Below are 25,322 nucleotides of genomic sequence, written 5' to 3'. Positions count from 1 at the left end.
AGACAGCCCCTTTAAGTGTGTGACCTGGGAGCTGACTGCCATTATGGTTGCCCTGGGAGTTGAATGTCGATTTTGCTACAGATTACACGCTCCGCTCTTCAAAACAGGTGTGACATATCAGTGGTGATTACTATTCCCTCGTGTGATCACCTGTGAATTTGTATGACAAGCTGGATTGAAGTGAAACATCAAGGAAACTTCAAATAATCAAGGTAAGTCAAATCTACTATATTATTTCAGCAAGTGTGACTCTAGGACTTTTTGTTTTGTTGTTGTTGTTGTTCGCATTTGTTTCTCGTTTGTAGACATGAGAGAGTTTGGACAAAAAGAAAAAGAAAAAAAGTGTGCCACTGCCTTCAACAAGTGGATTAAGGGTGACTATTGAACCTCCTTTTCCAGTCGTTTATTTCACTGAAAAGTATTTCAACTTTATTAAAAGTAATTAATATGAAAACCTTGTGGGGTTCCTTCACTTTCACCTGATTTTGTGCCAGTGGAGGCTCTTGTTATAGGAGCCAGGCTTATTCAGTCTGTCCCACTGTCACCATTATGATGTGCTGATAAATGAATTAAATAAATGACTGCATACTCGGACTGCTCTCATTCCACCACGCGTTGTTTTACTTTACTTTTTGTAAATGGCTTCATCTGGTGCAGTATGTATAAAGGGTTCTCAGTGGAACTTTTGATGAAGGTTCTAGATAAAACCCTTGAAATGTAAAAGGGTTCTCAGTATAACTTACTGTAAATGAATTATGAGAAATGGCCACTAGGTGGGAGTTGTGTACCATCAGTCTGGGGTGAGGTGGTAATTAAGGTTAAAAGATATCACCTGCTCAAGGGACAGTCGGCTTCACTCTCATTGTTTGGCACTGTGTGGTGCTGTTGTTCGCGGCCTGATTATTTCTGCATGTAAGTTTTTTTCGACAGTTTCCATGGCTATTTTATTATGACTGTTTTTAATTATCTGTTAATGTATTATTTGTGTAGGATGTGGATTCCCCTGAAGGGATTGTTTCACCTGTTTTAGTACCCTTGGTTTATGGATTGAGGTGCGTTATTTTGTCTGTTAAAGGATTGTGATGGCCGTCTTAATATTAGATTAAATGTATGTTTTATATTTTGGAAATTGCTTATATTATGTATTAAAGTTTGTGTAGTTATGTAGGTTTTTGTTGAAAATGTGATATTGACCCTTTGCTTTTTTTTTTTTTTTGTATTTCGGTTTTATAGTTTTATCGGTGTCAGGAAATAAAACACCTGTATGAAACTTTCCACTATGCGTCATCATTGATGCCAAGGGCAGCTACACTTACTGTGTTGGTTCTAGATGAAACCTTTGCACTATAAAGAAGTGTTTGAGGAATTCGCTGTGAAGGTTCTAGATAAAACCCTTGTAGTAATAAAGGGTTCTCAGCGGAACTTTTGATGAAGGTTCTAGATGAAACCCTTGAAATACATAATGGTTATCAGTTGAACTTTCGATGACGGTTCTGGATGAAACTTTTGGACCATAAGAGGGTTCTCAGTGGAACTCCATGTGTGAAACCCTGAAACGGTTCTTTGTTGAACCTCTCATACAGGGTTCTGGGTGGAACCTTTCACAAAAGGTTCTGGGTATAACCCATTATGTTCTCAGTAGAACCCTTTGGTAGGTTTCCAGGTGGAACCTTCAGAAATGGTTCTAACAGGAACCCAAAAAGGGTTCTCTATGAGTACAAACTGGGGAACCTAAAAAGGATCTAACAAGCACTTTTACCTCTTAGGTGCACCTCTTCAAAACAAGAATAAAGGCAGGACATATGGGTACACGGATCCAAGACTTGACACTTAATGTAAGTAATCTAGAGGCAAGAATGGTACAACTACGAGTAGTACTAAATAAAATGATATGAAGAAGAGGAGTCTACTTCTCTCTCGATTGGAGAGGGACACGCCTTTTCTGGTGGACTTGAATAAACGACTGACGATATTACATGAGAGAATAGTACGTCTGGAGGACAAAACGAGAGGAATAGACCAAGGCCCCTTGGACTTAACGGTTGTTAAGAAGCCAGGGACAAAACCGGAAGACTCTAAACCTTCCTGTTCCCACAAAGTAAGTCATAAATGTTCATTGTTTATGTGTATTTCCAACTTGTGTGCTCGTTTCGATGGCTATATACGGAGTTTAGAAGTGAACCGCGGGACGATACAGTTTTGTAACAGTCGCCATTACGAACTGGCCATTTTACTGTTCTTGTTGGCCGCTAGAGGTCCCCATAGACCAGTAAAACATTTACGTGCATTCAAGTGAATTCTAAATGGTAGTATAAATATAATACCTATTGCGTGGGCAATGTTTCTTTTGTGTTTTTCCTTTGTGGTGTTTCTAAGGCGTATAAATACTTATTAGTCATGTCATTTGTATAATTTGTGTGACATCTAAATATTGTCTCCTTATTCTGCTATTTCAGACTCTGTTTCATCTACTTCATCCATTTTACCTGTTGCTTCAACCCGCTTGTCTCGACCTCATTGTCTCAACACCTGTAACCCTCATCTCCTAAATAACCAGTAAAGAATCAACAAACCACCATAAAGCCGTATCCTGTATTCTGATCGATACACCATCCTGCATAGTGTATACACCTTCAACGAGCCAGCATAATAGCCTCCCCAATAGTTTAGCAGGTAGCTTAGAATGTGAATGAAATAAAGTAATCAAAACAATAATATTTCTCTTCGTTTATTATCAGCAATTAGTCAAATACATACAAACAGTAGGAAAAGAACAGAGTTCATCTGCAACTTAGTTTTTCATGTTATCAATAGTATACCCACATTCACTCAGCTTTTCTTTTTTTTCCAGCTTTTCAGTACAAAAGTGAAAGAAAAATATGGTACATGAATAATTTAAAAAGTATTTTTCACATTATTTACAACTCATATTAAACACAATATAAATTAAACATTCCATTAACTTACTGGTAAAATGCTTCACATAATAATGGACAGTCAGGCAATTATATCTCGGCATTGATAATGACAGATGCATACATTTCATATACTCTCATAAATGAATGTCAATGTTTGAGAATTAACTGATGTGATTTCCAATGAACTGCAGTACCAGTGCAACTGCATCTTGGAGCTCACCTATTATGGTACAGTATCAAACAAGAAAACAGTTTCAAACATACTGGTTACATACTGTAGATACATTTATTGATGAATTCATCTTCTCAGATATGTAATGTAACATGAAGGTGTGAACAATAGAACTTCCTGAACTCGTTTATATGTTCCAGAGCATTACTGAAGACTTTTCTTCAGAAAATAAAAGCCATATTTATGCTCAAGCGTCCAAAATAGTGGTCAAATGATGCCGATATTAAAACAAGGCATTGTAGGGCTGTAATATTGGAAAACAAGTCAAAGTTCTGGGCCAAAGGACACACGTTTTGCAAAACATCTTTGTTAAATTCATGTGGGAAAATATTGAAATTGGTAAGGCCCTCAAAGCGCTTCATATTTTGACTACTCGTTCACCTACCAATGATGCAGCATTCGGAGCAACTGGGTGTTCAGTATCTTGCTCAAGGATATTTCAACCTGGTCACAATAGCCTGGGATTGAATCACAACCTCACGGTTGCGAGACAACCTCTCTACCAGTGAGCCACGCCATATGGAGGCGTAACAAGTAATAGAACTGTCGACCGTGCAATTAAGATTCATATTACGACCCGAAGCCGGCTGGGATTGGCTCCAGCACCACCACCGCCACCCTTGTGAGGAGTAAGCGGTTAAGAAAATGGATGGATGGATTACTAACGCCCGAGTCTTTGTTTTTGTTTTTTTTTCCCCCTCCATAGTGGATATATCTTGCATAATAACTTGTCGGTCACTCTTTTAACCTCCCATTTCATATCAGAAATGTGTCGATACCCTGTGGCTTGAATGAGACACTGAAGTGTGTCAGTAATCTATAGTATAAACCACAAGTCCAAACCATTTGAGATGCACTTTAACACAGAGTTTGGGAAGAGTAGCTGTACATGTTAGAAAGTTCAAAGAGAAAAAAATAATATTTACAGTATCACATCATATGCAGTCAAAAACCATTGTGAGGTCTTTACCCAAAATTCAGTACAACACGCACCAGCTTGTCTTGAGAGAGGCCATTTCCTAATGGGTAAGCTAGACATGAGTAGAACTTGCTGCACTAATATAGTGCAAAAATGATGCCTGAAAAACAAAACGAGAGGCAAGGCAGGCAGAAGAGATAGTTACTGTAAAGTTCATAATGCTAAATTTCTCTTCTCGGCTCATTACACTCAGCTGTAAACAAATGAACAAAAGTACAACTGAATAATTGTGCTTACCAGGAAAAATCTGTTTGTGGGCAACTTTAATTAAACCAGAGGAAGGCAAACTTCCACATATAGGAAGCTAAATAAAGTCATAAAGGCTTTTGTGAAATAAAAACCAGAAGAACACCACGGAAGAGAGCTGCTAAGGAGCTTGGTTTTCAATTTGTGATATTTGTTCTCTTTCTTTCAAAGCTTTCCATGCAGGGGCAAATGTCAATAGATCAGCATGGTCAACAGAAAGACTCCTACATGTCGGCGTCTCCATCATAGGCCAGTGTCAGCGGCTTCAGTCTGTTGTTCATCTGTCGCCGCTGTGGTTTCTTTGGCTTTTTGCTGCAAGACAAAGCAAACGGTTTTTTTTTGGTGATTATGTTCAATGAGCTCTGAACAGCTCTAAAATCATGCCTGTTATGCCACTGATCGGTAAAGGTTGGTGTTTGTGAAGGTAGCGAATGTTGATTTTTCACCAGGAAGGTCGCAAATGGTCACAAAGATGTTTGCCAAAAGTGTTTTTCTCGTCATAAAGAAGTTTTGAACACGTTCAAAATTACTTCAAAAAGTAGACTAGATTTTTTTTTTAGACTAGCTAATAGTTGGTCTAAGTTGTGGCACGGGTGGTGTAACACGATTTTGGTGGATTTGATCGAGGCACAGGCAGACAATAGCATGAGACCATCCCTCTGAATCATTGCAGAAATCAAATTGAACAGATGAGATCATTACACTCCTGATCAAAATCTTAAGACCAGTTAAAAAATTGCAAGAATTTGCATTTTGCACTGTTGTATCTTAAGAAGGTTCTAAGTAGAGTTTCAGAATGCAAAAAGAAGAAATGGGAACAAGAGACCAAATGTTTTGAACAGGTAATTAATTGAAAAGAACAATTTAACTGAAATAGGCTGTTCATCAGCTGATCAAAAGTTTAAGACCATAGCTAAAAAAAAGCCCTAAAACAGAAATTAAAGTCTCGAAAACAGACTCAGTAATGAGTAACTCCACCATTATTGTTGATCACTTCAAAAATTTGTGTTGGCGTGCTTGATGCGAGTGTTTCCAAAAGGCTTGTAGGAATGTTGCTCCAAGTGGTGAAGATGGCTTCACGAAGGGCATCCACTGTCTGGAACTGATGTCCATTTTTGTAAACTTCCCTTGCCATCCATCCCCAAATGTTCTCAATTGGATTTAGATCAGGGGAACATGCAGGATGATCCAAAAGAGTGATGTTATTCTCCTGAAAAAAATCCTTTGTCAGACGGGCATTTGGAATTGCAGCATTGTCCTGCTGAAAAACCCAGTCATCACCACACAGACGAGGGCCCTCAGTCATGAGGGATGCCCGCTGCAACATCTCCACGTAGCCAGCTGCTGTTTGATGCCCCTGCACAACCTGGAGCTCCATTGTTCCATTGAAGGAAAAAGCATCCCAGATCATGATGGCGCCCCCTCTGCTGTGCCGTGTTGAAAAAATTTCAGGTGGCATCTCCTTGTCATGCCAGTAGCGTTGGAAGGCATCAAGACCATCAAGGTTAATTATTTTCTCATCAGAGAATAAAACTTTCTTCCAACTTTGAACGTCCCATGTTTGGTGCTCCCTTGCAAAGGCCAAACGGGCAATTTTGTGGCGTTGCAGGAGACGTGGCCTTTGAAGACGTTTTTTGTTTTTGAAGCCGTTCCTTTGCAGATGCCGTCTGATGGTTATTGGGCTGCAGTCAGCACCAGAAATGGCCTTAATTTGGGATGAGCATCGCCCCGTGTCTTGATGAACAGCCATTCGGATCCTCCGGCTCAGTGCCGGTAAGATTTTTTTGGGTCTACCACTTGATTTTTTTTATCCATAAACCTCAGGTTCTTTTAAGAAATGCAAAACGACTGTCTTACTGCGTCCAACCTCAGCAGCGATGGCATGTTGTGAGAGGCCTTGTCTATGCAGCTCAACAATCCTGCCACTTTCGAAGGCAGTGAGTTTTTTTTGCTTTTCCCATCAAAAGGTCTTGACAGTGTGATTACTTGACAGAAAATGACATGGAATCCAAATTTTTGCACAGATTTGGGCTTTTAAAGGATGTGGTCTTAAACTTTTGATCAGCTGATGAACAGCCTATTTCAGTGAAATTGTTCTTTTCAATAAATTGCCTGCTCAAAATATTTGGTCTCTTGTTCCCATTTCTTTCTTTTTGCATTCTGAAACTCTACTTAGAACCTTCTTAAGATACAACAGTGCAAAATGCAAATTCTTGCAATTTTTTAACTGGTCTTAAGATTTTGATCAGGAGTGTATTATCTTATAAATATTATAATAGCACCACCATGACAGTGTGGCACAACTATAGCTGGTGGTGATTTTTCTTATTGCAAGTAAGTTTTGAACATGTTCAAACTTTCTTGGTTACCAGAAAAATTGTTAGCGACTATTAAAACTGTTGGCGAACGTCATTGCAACTTTGAACGGACCCTGCTGAAAATTTGTTTTTCCCAAATTTTCTGATTTGTCTTTAGGATTATAATGAGGTGGTCATTGTCCAGTAAATTTACAGAAACATTTCACTCAACTTAGGTGAGAATTTTTGTTCAATTCTAGTGTATTTAGTTGTGAAATATAGTTTGATGAACACACACACACAAAAAGAAAATGCAACCACCTCTATCAGTCATTACACAACGCCTAGACCAGGGGTGTCAAACTCATGGAGAAAAATATATTATCAAGTGGGCCGGATCGGTAAAATAATGGTATGTAAATTTTGCTGTCAATTATATGCAGATTTTCGCTATTTGTGGCAATTGTGGCTATGTGCGGCTAATTGTCTCTTATACTCTGCTGCCACCTGATGGCAGTTTTTTTTAAATAACTATAATTGCTTCAAAAGCTGCATCAAAGCCTTTACTGAAAAAACAAAACAAAACAAAAAAAGTCTTTGGAACACTGTTAATATTTAAAATAGAACGTATTTATACGTTTTTGGGCGCAAATGAGTTAATATTATAAGGATGTTAATCCTTCTCATATCTATAGTGTTACCAGTAATTAATTTATGTCGTATTTAACATGTTTATGTCGATCTATCATTTAAATTAAATAAACAACCCGCAACTTTAAGTTGTGTATAAAATAATGACATCCAGGACGATTCACTGTACAAGTTCCTATGCTCATCTGAGGACTGCTTGTAAAATTATAAATTTATATGTTTTGTGGCCAGCTGATTAATTGGTCCAACGTTACAAATGATTTTTTACTTCACAAAATCATCTCATGGGCCGGGTTAAACCCATTTGCGGGCCTGATCCGGCCAGCGGGCCGTATGTTTGACACCCCTGACCTAGATGATAGCTTTGTCTGTAAAAAAGTTGTAAAGAGTAGCCTGCAGTCATCTGACATTTTATGTGATCTTCATAAAATTAGTATTAATAGCGTTTGGGTTTAGTTAGCTTTTTGTTTATTTGCAGTTAGCTTTTTGTTGTCATGTTTTCTTGTGTTCATCAACCCGCTTCCTTGTGTCATCCATCAGCTCCCAATCAGCCAATTGCGTCTTGTCCAGGTGTCTCGTCTCGTCAGTTTGTTTGTATTGAGTTGCCTGCCCTTGTTCAAGTCATATCGGTTCATTGTCCTTGTCATGTCTTGTTGCTGGTGATATTGCCGTAAGTCTAGTTTGGGATGGAGAATCCGAGGCTTCCCAAAACAATCAACCACTTTTGAGATAATTGCATTGCTTCGAGGCATTTGACACTGCTGTGGCGCTCGCGCCATCTGCTGGTCAAGCCTGCGCACATGGTTGAAAGGCTTCATCATTCCTTGCTGTCATGTAATGAGCCTCACCATTTCATAACATTCAATAAAGTTTTCAGTAGACGCCGTCTACCTTTTTGACCTATGGGGATTGTATGTGATGACACAAGTCTGTGTCAAAGTCGTTGTATTTGTCTGTGGATACGCGTTGAAAGCAGTATTTTCAATACATGACAACGCTACATTGGAAGTGGCTCCCTGCGATCCTCATGAGGATGATTAAGTCTGCAAACAACTTGTGACTTCTACAAATATAGTCAAAATGATGTTGATGCTGGAAGCTCACCTCCAGGAAGTGATGAAAGTGAAATGATTAAAGATGCAGCACAGGGAATGAGGGCACGGATGAAAGTCAGCCAGTAACAGAGTTGGCCCTGATTATGTGATTAGGGTTTCAAAGTGAGGTGTGGAGCGTTGTAGTGAATGATGCTGTGGCTGTTGTGATGGTTGAGGAGGTTGTTGAACTGCATATTGCTGCTCCTTCTGGAGTTGGCAAAGCTCTTGCTGTTCTAGGTTCTGGCAGGCAGGGCAGATGTAAGGCACTGTGTAGCTGTTTGGGTCCATCCAATACACCCCATCTGCAGGGGACTTGGAGTTTGGCTCATGGCAAAGGCAAAAACCATAACGACTAAACAGAATACGAAGGGTGAAGGTGGAGAAAGGAAAAAACATACAATGAAAGATGAAATGATCATGGAAACAAGAACAACAAAAAAATGAAACAACTGAGTTAAATATGGACAGTGATGTAATGAAGATCAAACTCTACAATACTGTTTACAATTTGTTCGATGTTACTCCACCCAAGGGTACTAAGTTAATGCTAATTTAGCATGTTAATGATAATGCTAAGTTAGCATGTTAAGCTAATTCTAAGCTAATGTTCAGTTAATGCTAAGTTAGCATGCTAAGTTAATGCTAATATTAAGTTAGCATACTAAGTTAATGCTAATAAGTTAGCATACTAAGTTAATGCTAATAAGTTAGCATGCTAAGTTAATGCTAAATTAGCGTGCTAAATTAATGCTAATCCTAAAGTAGCATTCTAAGATAATGCTAATGCTAAGTTAATGCTAAGCTAATGCTGACTTAATGCTAATATTTATTTAGCATGCTAAGTTAATGCTAAGATAATACTAAGCAAGTGCTACGCTAATGCTTAGCTAATGTTAAGCTAATGTAATTTAGCAGGCTAGCTTAAAATGCCAAGATAATGTTGATCCCAAGCTAAAGCTGTTAATCTAAGTTAGCACACTAAGCTAATGCTAAGCATTAAACAAAACAATTATTGTCTCATTGGATCCCTAATAAAAATATTTCTAAATGCAGTAAATACACAATTTTAGAAAATGTGTGACATTCAACAAGGTCATATAAGTAAAGTTGAGAGATATCGTTTTGATCACTTGTTGGTTGATTTATTAACAGGATCTTGCAAAAACTACACAGCCAATTTCAGAATACCTTTGTTGAGTGGTGGAAAATGACAAAGAATAAGCTCTATGATGTCCTCCTTTTCAATCGTAATGGCAGCGTTCTCTGTTCACTGCATATTTTTCTGATCTCCATTAAATCACTGGTGATGATGTTAATGTAAATGAAAATGTAACTGGAGGTGCACAATATTATCAAACAAGTGTTGGTACGTTACCATGCTAAGTAAGTCATTGACATTATAAAGACGAGAAGAACAAACACTCCTGCTGCTACTCCATACACCCAGGTCTTGAGTTTTCCATCTGAAAAGAAACACTGAGAGTGAGAATATGCTGCCTGATACGGTACATAGAGTACATCAGTTCATTTTTGGTTTATAATACGTCACGTGTTTCATCACGTGGGGGCGGTATAGCTCTCTACAATGGTTCTGTCTGCTGCGCTAACACTGGTGACGGTAGTTTACAAATCCAATTCCAATGAAGTTGGGACGTTGTGTCAAACATAAATAAAGAGAACACAATGATTTGCAAATCATCAACCTATATTTAATTGAATACACTACAAAGACAATATTTTAATGTTCAAACTGATAAACTTTATTGTTTTTAGCAAATAATAATTAACTTAGAATTTTATGGCTGCAACAAGTTCCAAAAAAAACAGGATAGTCATCAAACTGTTTGGAACATCCCACAATAGAACAGGCTAATTGGGAATGTGTGTGTGCCATTGTTGGGTATTAAAGAAGCTTCACTGCATTGATCAGTCATTAACTCATTCACTCCCAGCCATTGTCACAGAAGCTATCCCGTTCGCTGCCGGCTGTTTTACTGGATTTTGACTGATTTTGCAAGGCCCACAGAATATTGTGTTCTATTGCTATAAAAGCATGGAACCTATCAAAAGAAAGATTAAAGTCTCTTCTTTCATCAGGACAAAAAAAGTGTTTCTATCCGTTTCCTTTTTGCAGCAATTAGCATTAGAAGAGAGCTAAGTTTCATCAGTTTTCACAAATTATTTAAAATTGTAAGTAATTTAGCTTTTTTTTCTACATGGCCCTGGTTGATCTCCTTTGCTCTGCTGCCACCTGCTGGCCGTTTGTGTAATAACTACCATTTCTGCAACCGTTCTTTGCGGTTGAGAGGCTGCATCAAAGCCTTCTGTATGCTCTAGCATAAAAAAAAACCCAAAAAAACGTATAAATACGTCTTTGGGATCCTTCAAATATAAAAAAAACACATTTACACATTATTGGGAGCAAATGAGTTAACAAGCAAAGATGGGGCGAGGTTCATCTCTTTGTGAACAAGTGCATGAGAAAATAGTCAAACAGCTTACGACAATGTTCTTTAATGTACAATTGCTAGGAAACATTCAGGTGACATTGCATCAAGAATCATCATCAGTGTGTAAAGGATGTCACCACATGGGCTCAGGAACACAGCAGAAAACCAATATAAAATGTAAAATTACAGTTCAACGCTACATCCGTAAGTGCAACTTAAAACTCTGCTATCGTACCATTATTTACTACCGCTTATCCAGTGTCGGGTCACGGGGGCAGCAGCTAGGAAACCTAGACTTCCCTCTCCCCAGCCCCTTCAACCAGCTCCTCGGGCGAGATCCCAAGGCATTTCCAGCCCAGCCGAGAGACATAGTTTCACCAGCGTGTCCTGGGTCGTCCCCGGGGCCTCCCGCTGGTGGGACATGCCCGGAGCACCTCTCCAGGGAGGCGTCCAGGAGGCATCCAAACCAGATGTCCAAGCCACCTCAAATGACTCCTCTCTACGCGGAGGAGTAGCGGCTCGATCCTGAGTACCTCCCGGATGACTGAGCTTCTCACCCTATCTCTAACAGAGAGCCCAGACACCCTGCGGTGGAAACTCATTTTGGCCTCTTGGTTCCGGGATCTTGTTCTTTCGGTCACGCGCCCACAGCTCGTGACTGTAGGTGAAGGTAGGAACGTAGATCGACTGGTAAATCGAGAGCTTCGCCTTTTGGCTCAGCTCCTTCACCACAACAGACTGATACAGAGCCCGCATCACTACAAACGCTGCACTGATCCGCCTGTCGATCTCCCACTCTCTCCTGCCCTCAGTCGTGAACAAGACTCCAAGATACTCCACTTGCGGCAGGATCTCATACCCGAGCCGGAGAGCGCATGCCACCCTTTTCCAACTTGAGGACCATAGTCTCGGATTTGGAGGTGCTGATTCTCATGCCAACCACTTCACACTCGGCTGCGAAGCGCTCCAGTGAGCGTTGGAGATTACGGCTTGATGACGCCAACGGCACCACATCATCTGCAAAAAGCAGAGATGCTATACTGAGGCCACCAAACCGGACCCCCTCTGTCCATAAAAGTTATGAACAGAATTGGTGACAAAGGTCAGCCTTAGCGGAGTCCAATCCTCACGAGAGACGAATCCACCTTAGTTACTTACAATGCGGACCAAAATCTGACATCGGTCATACAGGGACCCAACATCGGTTGGTAGGTTGAACGTAATTTGCAAATCAATATCTTTTCATGTATGTTTCACAGAACGTCCCAACTTTATTGGGATTGGATTTGTATGCATGATCATGATAATTTATTGTACATTCATTGTCATTCACAAATCAAGTGAAATCTGTGGAGGGTTGTCTACCTGGACCAAATGGCTGCAGAAACCAGGTGCGTCCCACCCTGCCAGGTGGGCTGATTGCGGGCTGGGTGGGGTTGAAGGCCCGGATGGTCTTGACGTCTGCCTTGTTGTCACCGGCAGTGGGAATCTCCAGCACTGGGATAACAGTGCACTGGTCGAGCAGGCCGTCAGAGGTCATCACTTCTGTGTAGCCCTCCTCACAGCCACAAACGCCCGACTGACACAAAGAGAAGGTGCACTTATTACACAATGATGGACATACTTGACTGGATTGACTTAAGTTAGTTGAATAGTTAGTGTTTTTATTGTTTTTTTTTACAGTGTGAATTTTCTTGTCTTTAAAGGGATACTTGACTCATTAAGCCATTTTCAGCAGTAAAAAATTAATATTTTGTCCAGAATTAAGTTGATAACGATCATTATTTTTCATGTACAATTACAACTTTTAAAAACACATTTTTCCACTTACTGTCGACTGAAGATGACATCACCTCTGCTGAGGAAATAGGTAACTACCAATCACGACTCACCTGTTTTCTGGGTTTGGTCTGCAAACTGAGCCATGAATTGCCGTTACCTATTTCCTCAGTACAGGTGATGCCAAGTTGCAAAACTTGTTTTTAACTCTTTTACTGCCACACGTTATCAAAACGTTATCATTCACGCCATCCTTGAAAACATTCAATTTCATCAGATTTCGTCATGTTTCATTGTAATTTGGCAGCCCATTGAAGAGATACAATGCTGCCATCTGGTGGCCATAGTTTGTGAGTGTTTTCGATTCTACAACCCATTGACCAGGCAGCGCTGCATTTAGATGTTGCACTGCCCATTGCTTTAAAAAAAAAAAAAAAAAATATATATATATATACATACATATATATATATATATACATTATATATATACATATACATATATACATATATACATATATACATATATATATATATATATATACATATACATATATATATATATACATATATATATATATACATATATATATATATACATATATATATATATATACATATACATATACATATATATATATATATATATATACATATATATATATATATATATACATATATATATACATATATATATATATATATATACATATATATATATATACATACATATATATATATATATACATATATACATATACATATATATATATATATATATATATATATATATATATATATACATATATAGTTGGCGGCATTTAACGTTTATGGCGGTATACATCGTGATTTTATTAATCGTCATTAAACGGTTTTGGCAGTCAAAGAGTTAAAAGTATTGTTCATTAAAAATTATGAACTTTTCACATAAATTATTGCAGAGGTCAGTAACTACGGCCCGGGGGCGATTTGCGACCCGCCGTCCCATTTTTCAGTGGCCCGCGACATATGCTAAAAATGGCATTTGACTCAGTTCAAATAAAATAAACAAAACACTAATGTTTGGAGATGGTCAAAGTAAGAAGGGAGGGTATCGAAAAACTGGTGCCATTAAAGGTTATTTTAGTTAACTAAAACTAATGAAATAAATTAAAAATAAAATTCAAAAAACAATATTGTTACCGAAATAAATTTAAAACTAACTCTAAATATTATTGTTAAATATTGCGCACAAATAATACACATTTAAAAAAAAATTAAAAAATACTAACACTGAAACTAACAAACTAAACTAAAACTAAGCATTTTTTTAAAGAACTAAACTAATAAAAACTAACAGAACCACGCTGAAAACTAATAAAAACTAACTAAAACGAAAAATTACCAAACTATAATAACCCTACTACCATATTACAAATAAATTGGTTTATATACTGGAGCATTTTTCTAAATATGCAAAAGCACAAATAACTTATTTGTACAATTTTTAGGACTAAACATAATTTGTCTTCATAACATTATGTGGCCCTTGCGTCCTTCTGATTTTTCTGTATGTGGCCCTCAAATGAAAAAGATTGGACACCCCGGAATTATAGACAATATATTAACTTCTTACTGTTGAAAATGGCTCAATGAGGCAAGTATCCCTTGAACTCACCTCTGTACAAAATGAACGTGACTTGGTGCATGGTGGGTCACAGGATCGGTCAGCCATTGGCTTGGCTGTAGTTGGGCACCCGCCTGGAACGAACATAATTTTGTCAGCGGCTTTGATTTCAGAAGATATCAACATGTATCTACTAATGACCAGTGTAAAAACATACTAAATGTTATATAAACCCAATTACAATAAAGTTGGGACATTTATGGGAAATATAAGTAAAAACAAAACAATGATTTGAAAATCCTTTATAAGCTATATTCAATTGATCACACTATAAAGACAATTTGAAACAGGTGAGTGTCATGACTGGGAGGAAGGAGGAGGATTGGGAGCATCCCTGAAAGGCCCTGGAACTTGTAGCATGTATTACTGTATGTAAGTCACCTGTGACATTCAGTCCATCTGATCGCTGGCACCAGACGTGCCGTGACGAGCCTCTCCATGGTCCAGCTCGCCAGGCGTATTCAAAACACTGCCCGTCTGAAGGTAGAATGTTCTGTTTATTTAAGAGTCTTAAACAACACACTCATCTATTGATATGAATGCATAAAAGACGGCTTTGAGCAGATTATTTTACTTATAGGGTGTCAAGTCCAATATCTTCTTCACAATTATATGTTACACAGCATAATCCATCTGATTTATCACTCTCAAGGGGTGGCCATTTTGCCACTTGTTGTCAACTGAAAATGACATCACTTTGACTATGGGCTCAGCTTGTGAATGTCACAGAATCAAACCGGGAAAATTTTTGAGCCATAATCTGCCCCTTTAACTCTTTTACTGCCACACGTTATCAAAAAAGAAAAAATATGACAAAGGCTTTGATCATTTCCGTCATCCTTGAAAACGTTCTATTTAATCCATTTTTATCAGATTTCATCACGTTTCATTGTAATTTCATACACCTGCAGCCCATTGAAAAGAGAAATAATGCTGCCATCTGCTGGCCATAGTTATAGTGTTTTGGATTCCACAACCCATTGATCAGGCAGCGGTGCACTTTGACATTTCACTGCCCATTGATTTAAAAAATAAATAAAATAAAAAAACAAAAAAAAATGTAGTTGACGTAATTTAACGTTTATGGCGGCACACATCATGATTTTACTAATCGTCATAAAACGTTTTTGTCGCTCAAAGAGTTAACCATAATAATTGGTTTCAAGTTTTGGCAGTACGGTGTCAGTTTTGACCTGTACACGGCCGGGCCTCCAGCTCCTGTTCTGGACACTGAAGCAGATTCTCCGGGTCTTGAGCCACAACAGCTCGAGAGCGGACTTGCACTGAGCCAAAACCCAGATCATCCCCACCAACACAGCTTAACTGGCATGGACTCCAAACCGTCCAGTCTGTCAGGTAGCATTCCCCTTTTAAAAAAAAAACAAAACAAAAAAAAAAAACAGCACAAAGATTAAAACAATGCTGAAACTTGTCACTAAATTGCGCCATACCCTTTCACTATTGGGCTTAGATCGCTTTTACCTGGACAAGGTACTGTGCAGGACTCCTGCAGTATGATCTGTGCATCTCCGTCCACCACAGGTACTTGTTCTCCACACAGCTCATCGTCCACCAGACTTCCCTGTAGATCAGATCCATCTGACACGAAGCACGAAATGTTCCTGAACCGCAAGCCTTCACCACATCTTGCACCCTGGAATGAATTTAAAAAAAAAGTGTTGTATATGTTAAACTTTGCCGGAAGGAAGTGAATTCAAAATGTCAAGCAGATGGTGGTAAAACTAACTAAAAATATTTATGTCCAATGGATCCATCCATCCCATTTTCTTGACCGCCTATTCCTCACAAGGGTCGCGGGGGTGCTGGAGCCTATCTCAGCTGGCTTTGGGCAGTAGGCGGAGTACAACCTGGTCTGGTTGCCAGCCAATCGCAGTGTCCAATGGATAAATAAAAAAATTAAAAAACCAAAAAAAACAAAGGATGGATCTTAATCCACTTCATTTTTGTGGGCAGCGTTACCTGATCTGTATTTATTCATCAAAGGACCTGACTACATTGATTTACTTCTGCTTATTAGGGATGTAAGGATAAGGGCAATATTGTGATATCGTGATGTTAAAACTGCCACAATATCGTCGTCGTCATGTTCACAATATTTAAAAGGAACACATCTGTTAAAAAAAAGTCAGGTTGATTTCCATTTGTGCAGCCTCTAGTGGCTAGTTCCATCCATCCATCCATCCATCCATTTTCTTGACCGCTTATTCCTCACAAGGGTCGTGGGGGGTGCTGGAGCCTATCTCAGCTGGCTTTGGGCAGTAGGCGGGGTACACCCTGGACTGGTTGCCAGCCAATCGCAGGGCACACAGGAACAACCAACCACACTCACAAGCACACCTAGGGACAGTTTGGAGCACCCAATTAACCTGCCATGCATGCCTTTGGAATGTGGGAGGAGACCGGAGTACCCGGAGAAGACCCACGCGGGCACGGGGAGAACATGCAAACTCCACCCAGGAAGCCCGGAGCCTGGACTCGAACCCGAGTCCTCAGAACTGGGAGGCGGACGTGCTAACCACTTGTCCACCGCCCAGTGGCTAGTTTATTAGTGCAATTACATTTTCATTAGGGATGTTTTGCCCTTTATGTTTAAGATCTATGCTAATTGTCAGATGAAGTGGAATCTAATTTGTTTGTGAAGCGATAAATCTTTTTTTTTTTCCTTTTTTTTTTTTTTTTTTACAATATTGTGATCTTTTTTTAAATATCGCCCCCAGGCCCTATCCCCCCACCCCCCAAATATCGTGATAATTATCGTATGTTTGGATATCGTTACATCCCTCCTGCTTATCCTATTTAAGGTCACGTGTGAGAGTGTTGCAACAATTGTTGTTAAGCTATGAAATTGACTATTTTAAATAATAGTTTGCCTCAAACAGCTAATAATAAACCTACTCAAATTTGGCCATGTACAAACAATATCACATGTAACGTTTATCCTTTAAGACGCCATTGTGAGGCTTAAACAGAATATTCTCAGAATGGAATGTGGCCATTGAACTTTGACTGTCACAGAGTCATCAGCAAGTTATGGCAGTAGAAAGACTGGAAGAGGCATTGAAAGGCATAAAGGAGGTTCTTGGAAATCTATTGATTGATTAATGGATCAAACACTGTAACTAATAGTAGTATACCAACAGATCATTTGGGACCATTTACCTATAAAGGGGGGGGGGTGGGGGGGGTGGGGGGCAGTTCCCATCATCCTCATCCAAATATGCCTTCAATTGTGGGACACAGACATTCCAGAACAGCGCCTTCCCACTGTTGCCACACAAAGTGATAGTCTACTACCACTGATGAATTGATTAAGGAATATGTCTCTAAACTTTGTCCAATTCATCAGTAAAAATGTTGAAAATGCGTACTATGATACAGGCAGCAGGAGACTGGCTAACCTCAGACTTGCATTCCGACCACACACTGTATCTCCAGCGGTAACAGGGCTTCACAAGACATGGCTTCCACTGCTGCATCTGGGTTGGACACGGCCTTCCGTCACCCTGGGGAGCCTGGATGACTGTCCGCCTTCTCCACAGCTTGCCTGAAGACAGGAAAAGAGGGTCAGATAAGGCCTCAGGGTGTTGTCAGATATCGCTGGAATTGAGCTGTAACCTCATTTTGTCACAATTTGGTACATCCCTTGAATCACACCTGATGTTCTTCCACACAAAGAAGACAATCTATTTTGCCTGTGGTCAGATTAAGGTTAGCAAAACCGCTAAAAGCCTGCTATAGTGTCATATCTTCAATCTACTGTCGTTGCTTCAGGGCGTTGCTCTTCTCACATTCTGGTGGAGTGCAAAGTACTTCCTGAGCCTCACAGCACTCGTAATTGACCATCGATCAGTGACCCGATCCTCGGGAATCATCTGCGAGGATACATCCTTCCCTTTCAGTTTATGTGATTATGTACTGTGAGAATTGTTTCTCACATCTTGAAGCACTTCTGATTAAAACCATTATTATGAGAGTCCAATTGATGGTAGTGATGGCTCGCTCACAGTCAAAGCATACCGCTGTCTACACCAAACTGAATAATCCTAGATTGTTAGCTAGCATGAACGACACAAGGAAAAAATGGCTGTCATGTTTTTGGTTTTGTTTAGTTTTGGTATTTGGTGTTTTGTCCTGTGTTCTTCCGTGTGTCTCGTTATTGTTAATTCCGTCCACCTGCGTGTGTCTTCCCTTCCCCGCATGTGTAACCAATCAGTGCCCTCAGTCTATTGTGTCTCCTAGGTGTGTCTCGTTAGTGTTGGGGTATATAGTCAATGGTGTTTGTTCAGTCAGTGTTGGAGCACTGTCCTGTCTTGTTGTGTCGTTGCTGTTGTAAAGTCAAGTCAAAACTGCGTTTTTGGTGTCTATCAAGTCCTCCTTCGTCTTCATCACGTCAGTCGTCCATGTCACCAACGCTTCCTTGCCTCCATCAAGTCCCTCCTCGTCTTCATTCCTCGTCTTCATGTTCACGTCCAGTCGTCCACGTCACCCTACAGTCTCCTCGTCTGCATCACGTCCAGTCGTCCACGTTACCCTGCAGTCCCCTCATCTTCATCACATGTCCTCGTCTTCGTCATATCCAGTCGTCCACGTCACCCTTCAGTCCCCTCGTCTTCATCACGTTCAGTCGTCCACGTCACCCTCCAGTCTCCTCGTCTTCATCACGTCCAGTCGTCCACGTCACCCTCCAGTCTCCTCGTCTTCATCACGTCCAGTCGTCCACGTCACCCTTCAGTCCCCTCGTCTTCGTCACGTCCAGTCGTCCACGTCACCCTTCAGTCCCCTTGTCTTCGTCACGTCCAGTCGTCCATGTCTCCCTCTAGCTAATGTGAGTTGCCCACATCCTGCCAAGTTGCCCCACGTCCTGCCAAGTTGCCCCACGTCCTGCCAATTTGCAACACGTCCTGCCAAGTTGCAACATGTCCTGCCAAGTTGCCCCACATCCTGCCAAGTTGCCCCCAGTCCTTCCAATTTGCAACACGTCCTGCCAATTTGCAACACGTCCTGCCAATTTGCAACACGTCCTGCCAATTTGCAACACGTCCTGCCAAGTTGCCCCACATCCTGCCAAGTTGCCCCACGTCCTGCCAAGTTGCCCCACATCCTGCCAAGTTGCCCCACGTCCTGCCAATTTGCAACACGTCCTGCCAAGTTGCAACACGTCCTGCCAAGTTGCCCCACATCCTGCCAAGTTGCCCCACGTCCTGCCAATTTGCAACACGTCCTGCCAAGTTGCAACACGTCTTGCCAAGTTGCCCCACGTCCCTGCCAAGTCGCCCTACGTCTCTGCCAAGTCGTCACATGTATCTGCCAGGTCTCCCCATGTCATGTCCACCGGCTTCCCCTTGCCCGGTCTGGTCTTGGCGACCAGTCCTCTCACATGTTTTTTGTCAATAAAGTTCCTCACATTGCCCTTCCCGTCTGTCTCCCTGCCTTGCTTTTGTGCAATTGGGTCCCTCCACCACATTCACTCCCCTCACCCACTCGCACCACCACCCACCGTGACAATGACATTCTTTTGTTTCCATTTCGGACTGACAATGGAGTAAAGCTCAAGGGCTTTTTAATAATGCTGAGTACATTTTTGTCTATAATCTGCAACCTCGTCTACAACATTTAAAAAGTGCTAAGAAGTGAACTACACCTACCTTGGAGTCCGCATTTATGTGTGCAGTCGGACCATGCTGACCACTCGGACAGCTGGCAGTTGACAGGGCACTCCACAACACAGGAAGCATTCATTTGCCACTTCCTCTCTAGGCCAAGCTGGAAGACAATTGTTTGAAGGAACTTTGTCTTTATTGAGAGTGTAAGACAAAACCACTTAAACCCACCTCTTTACAGAACCTCAAGTCGACAGATTTGCCGTCACTCCTCACACAGTCCAGCATGCGGGTTTTGATACCGTTTCCACAGACTGCTCTATCACTCAGTTGACAAGTACTCCAATCTGCAAAGACCAGACATCAAAAGAGAAACAAGATTTTCTTATGCTCAGGCATACTTGCCAGTTTTTATTTGGCCCAGTGCTTCTACAGAAGAATTGCCAAGCTCTTTCAGTCTCACCAGTGATATTGTAGGAATGGTGGAAGCAATTGCTGTTGAGTTTGCAAGGCTCCGTTTCAGTGGTTGGAGGACACTCCTTGTCTTCGCCAGGCTGCCTGATTGGATAAGCCCTCCTCTCTCGTGTAATGTTCCCGTTACATGGCTAAGGAATAAAGAAATTGTAGATACTATGCAGATATATAGATTGATACATTTGTCATCATAGTGTGCCATTGGTTTTGGTTTTGAAAGAAAAGGTATTTTCTTTGTAGAGCTCAGACCTGACAACCCATCAAAATTTGATGGAGATGTAAAAACAAGAATCAATTTGACCTGGTTTTGCAAAATAATTTCAGCACTACTATGCAAACCCAATTTTAAACGGCCACAGAGAGTTTTGGAATTGGCTGGGTTGTAATTTTTTGTTTGTTTTAACTTTGGAAAAACTAATACAAAGACTATGGGAAAAAGCTACACAAAGCCCATATCCCACTTAGCGGTTTGTTTGTTGATTTTTCATCAGGGTTCCTGTAGGTACACAGTATTCATTTGGAACGTTACTACCTTGCGACAAGAAAAACTGTTTGTGACCATTGAAACTGTTGTTGAATGTATTTGCGGCCGTTTGCGACCTTGCACGAACCCTGACGAAAAATAACCAGTCACAAACGCTCGCAAACCGTTTTTGTTTTTTGCTTTTTTGTTTTTTCTTGAAAACAACACAAACTCGAATATCATATGCACCCCCAGTAGCCCTCCAAAAGCTGATTCTTTGTACTCGTGAATATGACCAGGGGCGGGGTGGCCATTGGTAATTTCTGGAGTTGCCCGAACTTCTCTGTCAATGTATAGTAATCGCTGCATGTCTCCGGCCGACATGTGCACTACCTTTCCCTGTCGACGAACGACGAATGGTAATCGCTGGATGTCGGCCGTCGTCAACCCGTCAACAGATCGGACATACAATATAGGATAATAATTTTGTTCCTAGTCCATGAATACTACGCTTCCCTGATTTGCTGGCTGCTATTCCAGTTCACACACAGTTAATGATGTTAAAAGGACGTTAATCCTTGTCATATCTATTTGTGTTAACCAGTAATTGAATTTGTGTCATATGTAACACGTTTATGTCGGTGTATGATTACAAAAAATAATAATAATTAAACAAACCGTAGTTTAAGTTGTGTGTAAAATAATGACATCCAGGATGACGATTCCCCGTACAAGTTGCATTGCTCATCTGAGGACTGTTTGTGAAATTACAAATTTATATGTTTTGTTTGTGGCTGGTTGATTAATTAGTCAGAATTTTTTATTTTTTATTTTTTTTACTTTACAAACTCATCTCGCGGGCCGGATTAAACCTCTTTGAGGGCCTGATCCGGCCCGCGGGCCTTATGTTTGACACCCCTGGGCTAAAGGCTTGCAAGAGTATCCACTGTGAACAGCTCAGGTGCTAATCTTCTCATTAGAAGATGTCACAAATGGTCAAATAGAAGGCTATTGTAAAGATGTTTTTGGCAAATTGTTAAATAGAGCAGCTTTAAAATGTCATTAACATTTGTAAACACCATGAAGTACCACAGACAGAAGCTACTCGTGCCATTAAGTATACACATTCTCACCAATGGGCATGGACTCCAGGCTCCCCAGTCTGATAGCACACAGTCCTCTGGACAGGGCAGCTGGCTGTTCCGAGCTCCCAGCGGCATCTCCTCCGGGTCACACAGATAGTCCTCCACCTGCTCCGAGGGGCCGTCTATCGTGTTCAGCATACACCTGTTATACAAAACATTGTCCTCATTTCAAGCGAACTGTTTGCCAGAATCGTTAGAAAGACTCTCTTTGTTTGATTATGATGCCAAATACGAATGTCATGGAATGCGCTAAAAGAAGCTGCTTTCAGACATTTTCAATTTGGGGGATTTTCTTTCATAATTATACAATATGATGTGAATTTGATTTGATAGACTTAGACTTGACTTTATTGATCCCTTTCGGATTTCCCTCTGGGAAATGTACATTTCCAGCAGCAATAAGAACAATAAAATTAAAAAAAATAATTCAATCAATCAATAAGTAAGGTTATTACAACAGAGATTGTATTAATACTAATAATTAGGGATGTTCGATACCACTTTTTTTCAGACCGATACCGATACTCAGACCCTCAGTACTCACCAGTACTGATACCAGCTGCCGATACCAGTAGTACATTTTGACAACAACAAAAAAAAAATCACTAAAAGATATTTTTAAACAAATATATTTCCTTTAATTTTGACAAAAAAACAGCACAGTCACTCTTCAATAGTCTTAACGCTCAAAATAAAACAAAAATGCTCTTTTAGTTTACGATTCACAATTTTGAAGTATTTCCAAAGCGGCGAAGTTTTGGTGAAAAACTGCTGCAAGCTAGCGCCACTTACAGGCAAGGAGGACTCACTTAACGTCTTCCCCCTCTGCCATCGCTCGCTAGTACTCGTCTGCGTCACGAGTACTCGAGTACTTGAAAAAAGGCTGGTATCGGCCCGTTACCGATACCTGGTATCGGTACTCGCCCATCCCTACTAATAATACTAATATAAATAAAATAAAAATTCAATCAATCAATAAATAAGATTATTACACCAGAGATTGAATTAATAATAATAATAATAATAATAATAATAATAATAATAATAAAATTCAATAAATCAATAAATAAGGTTATTACACCAGAGATTGAATAAAAAAAAATTAAAATAAATACAGTACAGTAAAGTGCCATATTTGTGAATGCAACATTAAACATTAACATAAACATCAGAAGATGAAAATCTTTACCTGACTTTTCTGGTCTGAACACCTTCACCACAGTTGTTCTTCAGGTCCACATTGCTAACTTTCCATACACTCCAAGGCTCTACCACCCAAACATACTGCCCGCAGTCACTGAGACATGGAACTACTTCATATACCTATTTTAAACAAATGCCAAAAAACATTTATATAGTAATACAGTGCAATATGCAGGGGGGGGGGGGGGGGGGAGTGAACATTGATGAAGAAAAACACTGAAGTACTTACTTGTGCCTGTGTTTGATATGCATTCAACAAAGAAGAAGAAAAAAAATGGAATTATTGGTGCATTTAAGCATACAGTATTTGTAATCTAACTTTTCATAACTCAACCTTATGAAACTAACTATAATGTTCTGTACGTTGAGATAAACCACCTGGTTGACGTGGTCAAGTTTGGGGCAAGGCCTTCCACCGTTGTATGGTTTCTCTCGGAGCCATTTTGATCGAACTTTGACGCCACTGCCGCATGACTTGCTGCATCGTGACCAGTTGGACCACTCGCTGAGCTTGCAGTCAGATGGACAGGGAATGATGCAAGCCTCCTCAATGTAACCTATACAACATATGATGACAAATGTGCATATACAGTACGTAAATTAAGCAGGTTTGATAGACGCAGTCACAGTTAAAAAGTCAGGGCTCTGCTCGCATTGCTCGAGAAAATCTTTAAAATTTTAAACTATCATGGTTTGGGTTGATTGTGTTCCTTTTGTCATGGCTCAGATTTAATTTTGGTTTAATTTGATTTTGTCCTCATGTTTCTTTAATTTCAGTCATGATCTGTGTTTTCCGTTGTCCTTGTGTGCCCCCCTAGTCTTGTCAAGCATTGTCATGTCCACCTGTGTTTGCCTGCCCTTCCTCATGTGTCAACCAATCAGCATCCTCTGCCACTTGTGTCTTGCCCAGGTGTGTCTAATTGTGTCAATTAGTGCGTGTGTGTGTATTTAGTTTCTTGTCTCCCCGTTGTCAGCGTCGATTCATAATTATTTCCTCCCGACGTGCTGCCGCATTTTTGCCCCACTGCTATAAAAACATGGCACCTAACAAAAGAAAGTTGAGTCAATTCTTTCATCAGGAAAAAAAAAGTATATTTGTAACTGTTTCTGTTGTGCAGCAATTAGCATTAGAATATAGCTAAATTTCATCATTATTCACAAATGTGTTGTTGAAAACATTGGGGAAAAGAGCTTGTTGCAACGTAGCCTGGTTGATCTCTTATACTCTGCTGCCACTTGATGGCCGAATTTTGTAATAACTGCCATTTCTTTAAGCGACCTCTTCAGGTCCGAGGCTGCATCAAAGCCTCAAACCCTGCTCTAGCAAAAAATAAAAATAAATACAACCAAAAAAAACAAAAAAAACAAACAAAACAAAAACGTATAAATACGTCTTTGGGAGCAAATGAGTTAAAGGCAAGGTCTTCAGTTTTCACTCAGGAAAAAGCACTATATAAATACAGGATATATACACATGAACTCCTTCTCAATCTACACTCAAGCTTGAGTGAGTGAGTGAGTGAGTGAGTGAGTGAGTGAGTAAAAAAAAAAAAATCCTTGTGTGCTGTCAAGTTGACGCAGGAGTGACGTCCTGTAGCCGACAAATTCGCCCGGCCTCGACTGCCGACAGCGAGTGATACGCCCCCCCCCGCTCTGCAATTGGCTGGAGGGGTAAACAACTGTCTGTCCACAGAAATGTCCCGCTGTTGACAAAACACACACAAAATGGCAAAATACAGGCTGGGGGGGGGGGGGGGGGGGGGGTGGGGGTTTAGGAAAAAATCACCACCACATATTAACAGAAGCACAGAGGTGTAGATTGAGAAGGAGTTCATGTGTATAATCCTGTATTTATATAGGAAAACTGCCTATAAAGGAATACAAGACTTGTGTAAAACTAACCAGCTATTCTGTGAAATGGTTAATTTCAACTCTTCCCTGAAAAAATTGTCAATTTATGTTGAGCGATTATGATGTTAAAGTACTTGTTATGAATATTTTAACATTAAGTACAGTATCGGCCATTTTGGACAGTCACGTGATCATCGTGATGTATCGCCGCACCACCACACGGAATGACATCAAGCCTGATGTAGTGAGGATTGGA

At 40.2% G+C, this 25,322-nt stretch overlaps 1 protein-coding gene and 1 long non-coding RNA gene across 2 annotated transcripts in view; one reads left to right on the top strand and one right to left on the bottom strand.

The window, feature by feature from the left end:
- The first annotated feature begins 274 nt into the window (after positions 1-274).
- LOC144007126 (uncharacterized) lies at positions 275-2,583 on the top strand. The gene is made up of 3 exons (XR_013280089.1): positions 275-374; positions 1,767-2,098; positions 2,457-2,583. It is a non-coding gene; the product is annotated as an uncharacterized LOC144007126 (long non-coding RNA).
- A 149-nt stretch (positions 2,584-2,732) lies between these two features.
- The window catches only part of LOC144006963 (thrombospondin type-1 domain-containing protein 7A-like), a 96,784-nt gene continuing 74,194 nt past the window's right edge, over positions 2,733-25,322 (bottom strand). Inside the window, exons 14-28 of the mRNA XM_077506127.1 lie at positions 23,594-23,772; positions 23,445-23,450; positions 23,202-23,335; positions 22,001-22,154; positions 20,394-20,535; positions 20,162-20,277; positions 19,976-20,093; positions 17,729-17,874; positions 15,792-15,963; positions 15,503-15,676; positions 14,691-14,786; positions 14,301-14,383; positions 12,233-12,446; positions 9,793-9,880; positions 2,733-4,687 (exon numbers count right to left, since the gene is read on the bottom strand). Coding sequence (XP_077362253.1) covers positions 4,600-4,687; positions 9,793-9,880; positions 12,233-12,446; positions 14,301-14,383; positions 14,691-14,786; positions 15,503-15,676; positions 15,792-15,963; positions 17,729-17,874; positions 19,976-20,093; positions 20,162-20,277; positions 20,394-20,535; positions 22,001-22,154; positions 23,202-23,335; positions 23,445-23,450; positions 23,594-23,772 — 1,910 coding nt within the window. The 3' untranslated portion in view covers positions 2,733-4,599. The remainder of the gene's footprint in view (positions 4,688-9,792; positions 9,881-12,232; positions 12,447-14,300; positions 14,384-14,690; positions 14,787-15,502; positions 15,677-15,791; positions 15,964-17,728; positions 17,875-19,975; positions 20,094-20,161; positions 20,278-20,393; positions 20,536-22,000; positions 22,155-23,201; positions 23,336-23,444; positions 23,451-23,593; positions 23,773-25,322) is intronic.

Source organism: Festucalex cinctus, chromosome 19 (assembly GCF_051991245.1).
Source record: "Festucalex cinctus isolate MCC-2025b chromosome 19, RoL_Fcin_1.0, whole genome shotgun sequence".
NCBI classification, from domain to species: Eukaryota; Metazoa; Chordata; class Actinopteri; order Syngnathiformes; family Syngnathidae; genus Festucalex; species Festucalex cinctus.
Note: the sequence above shows the minus strand (reverse complement) of the source record. Positions and strands in the feature narration are given on the sequence as shown.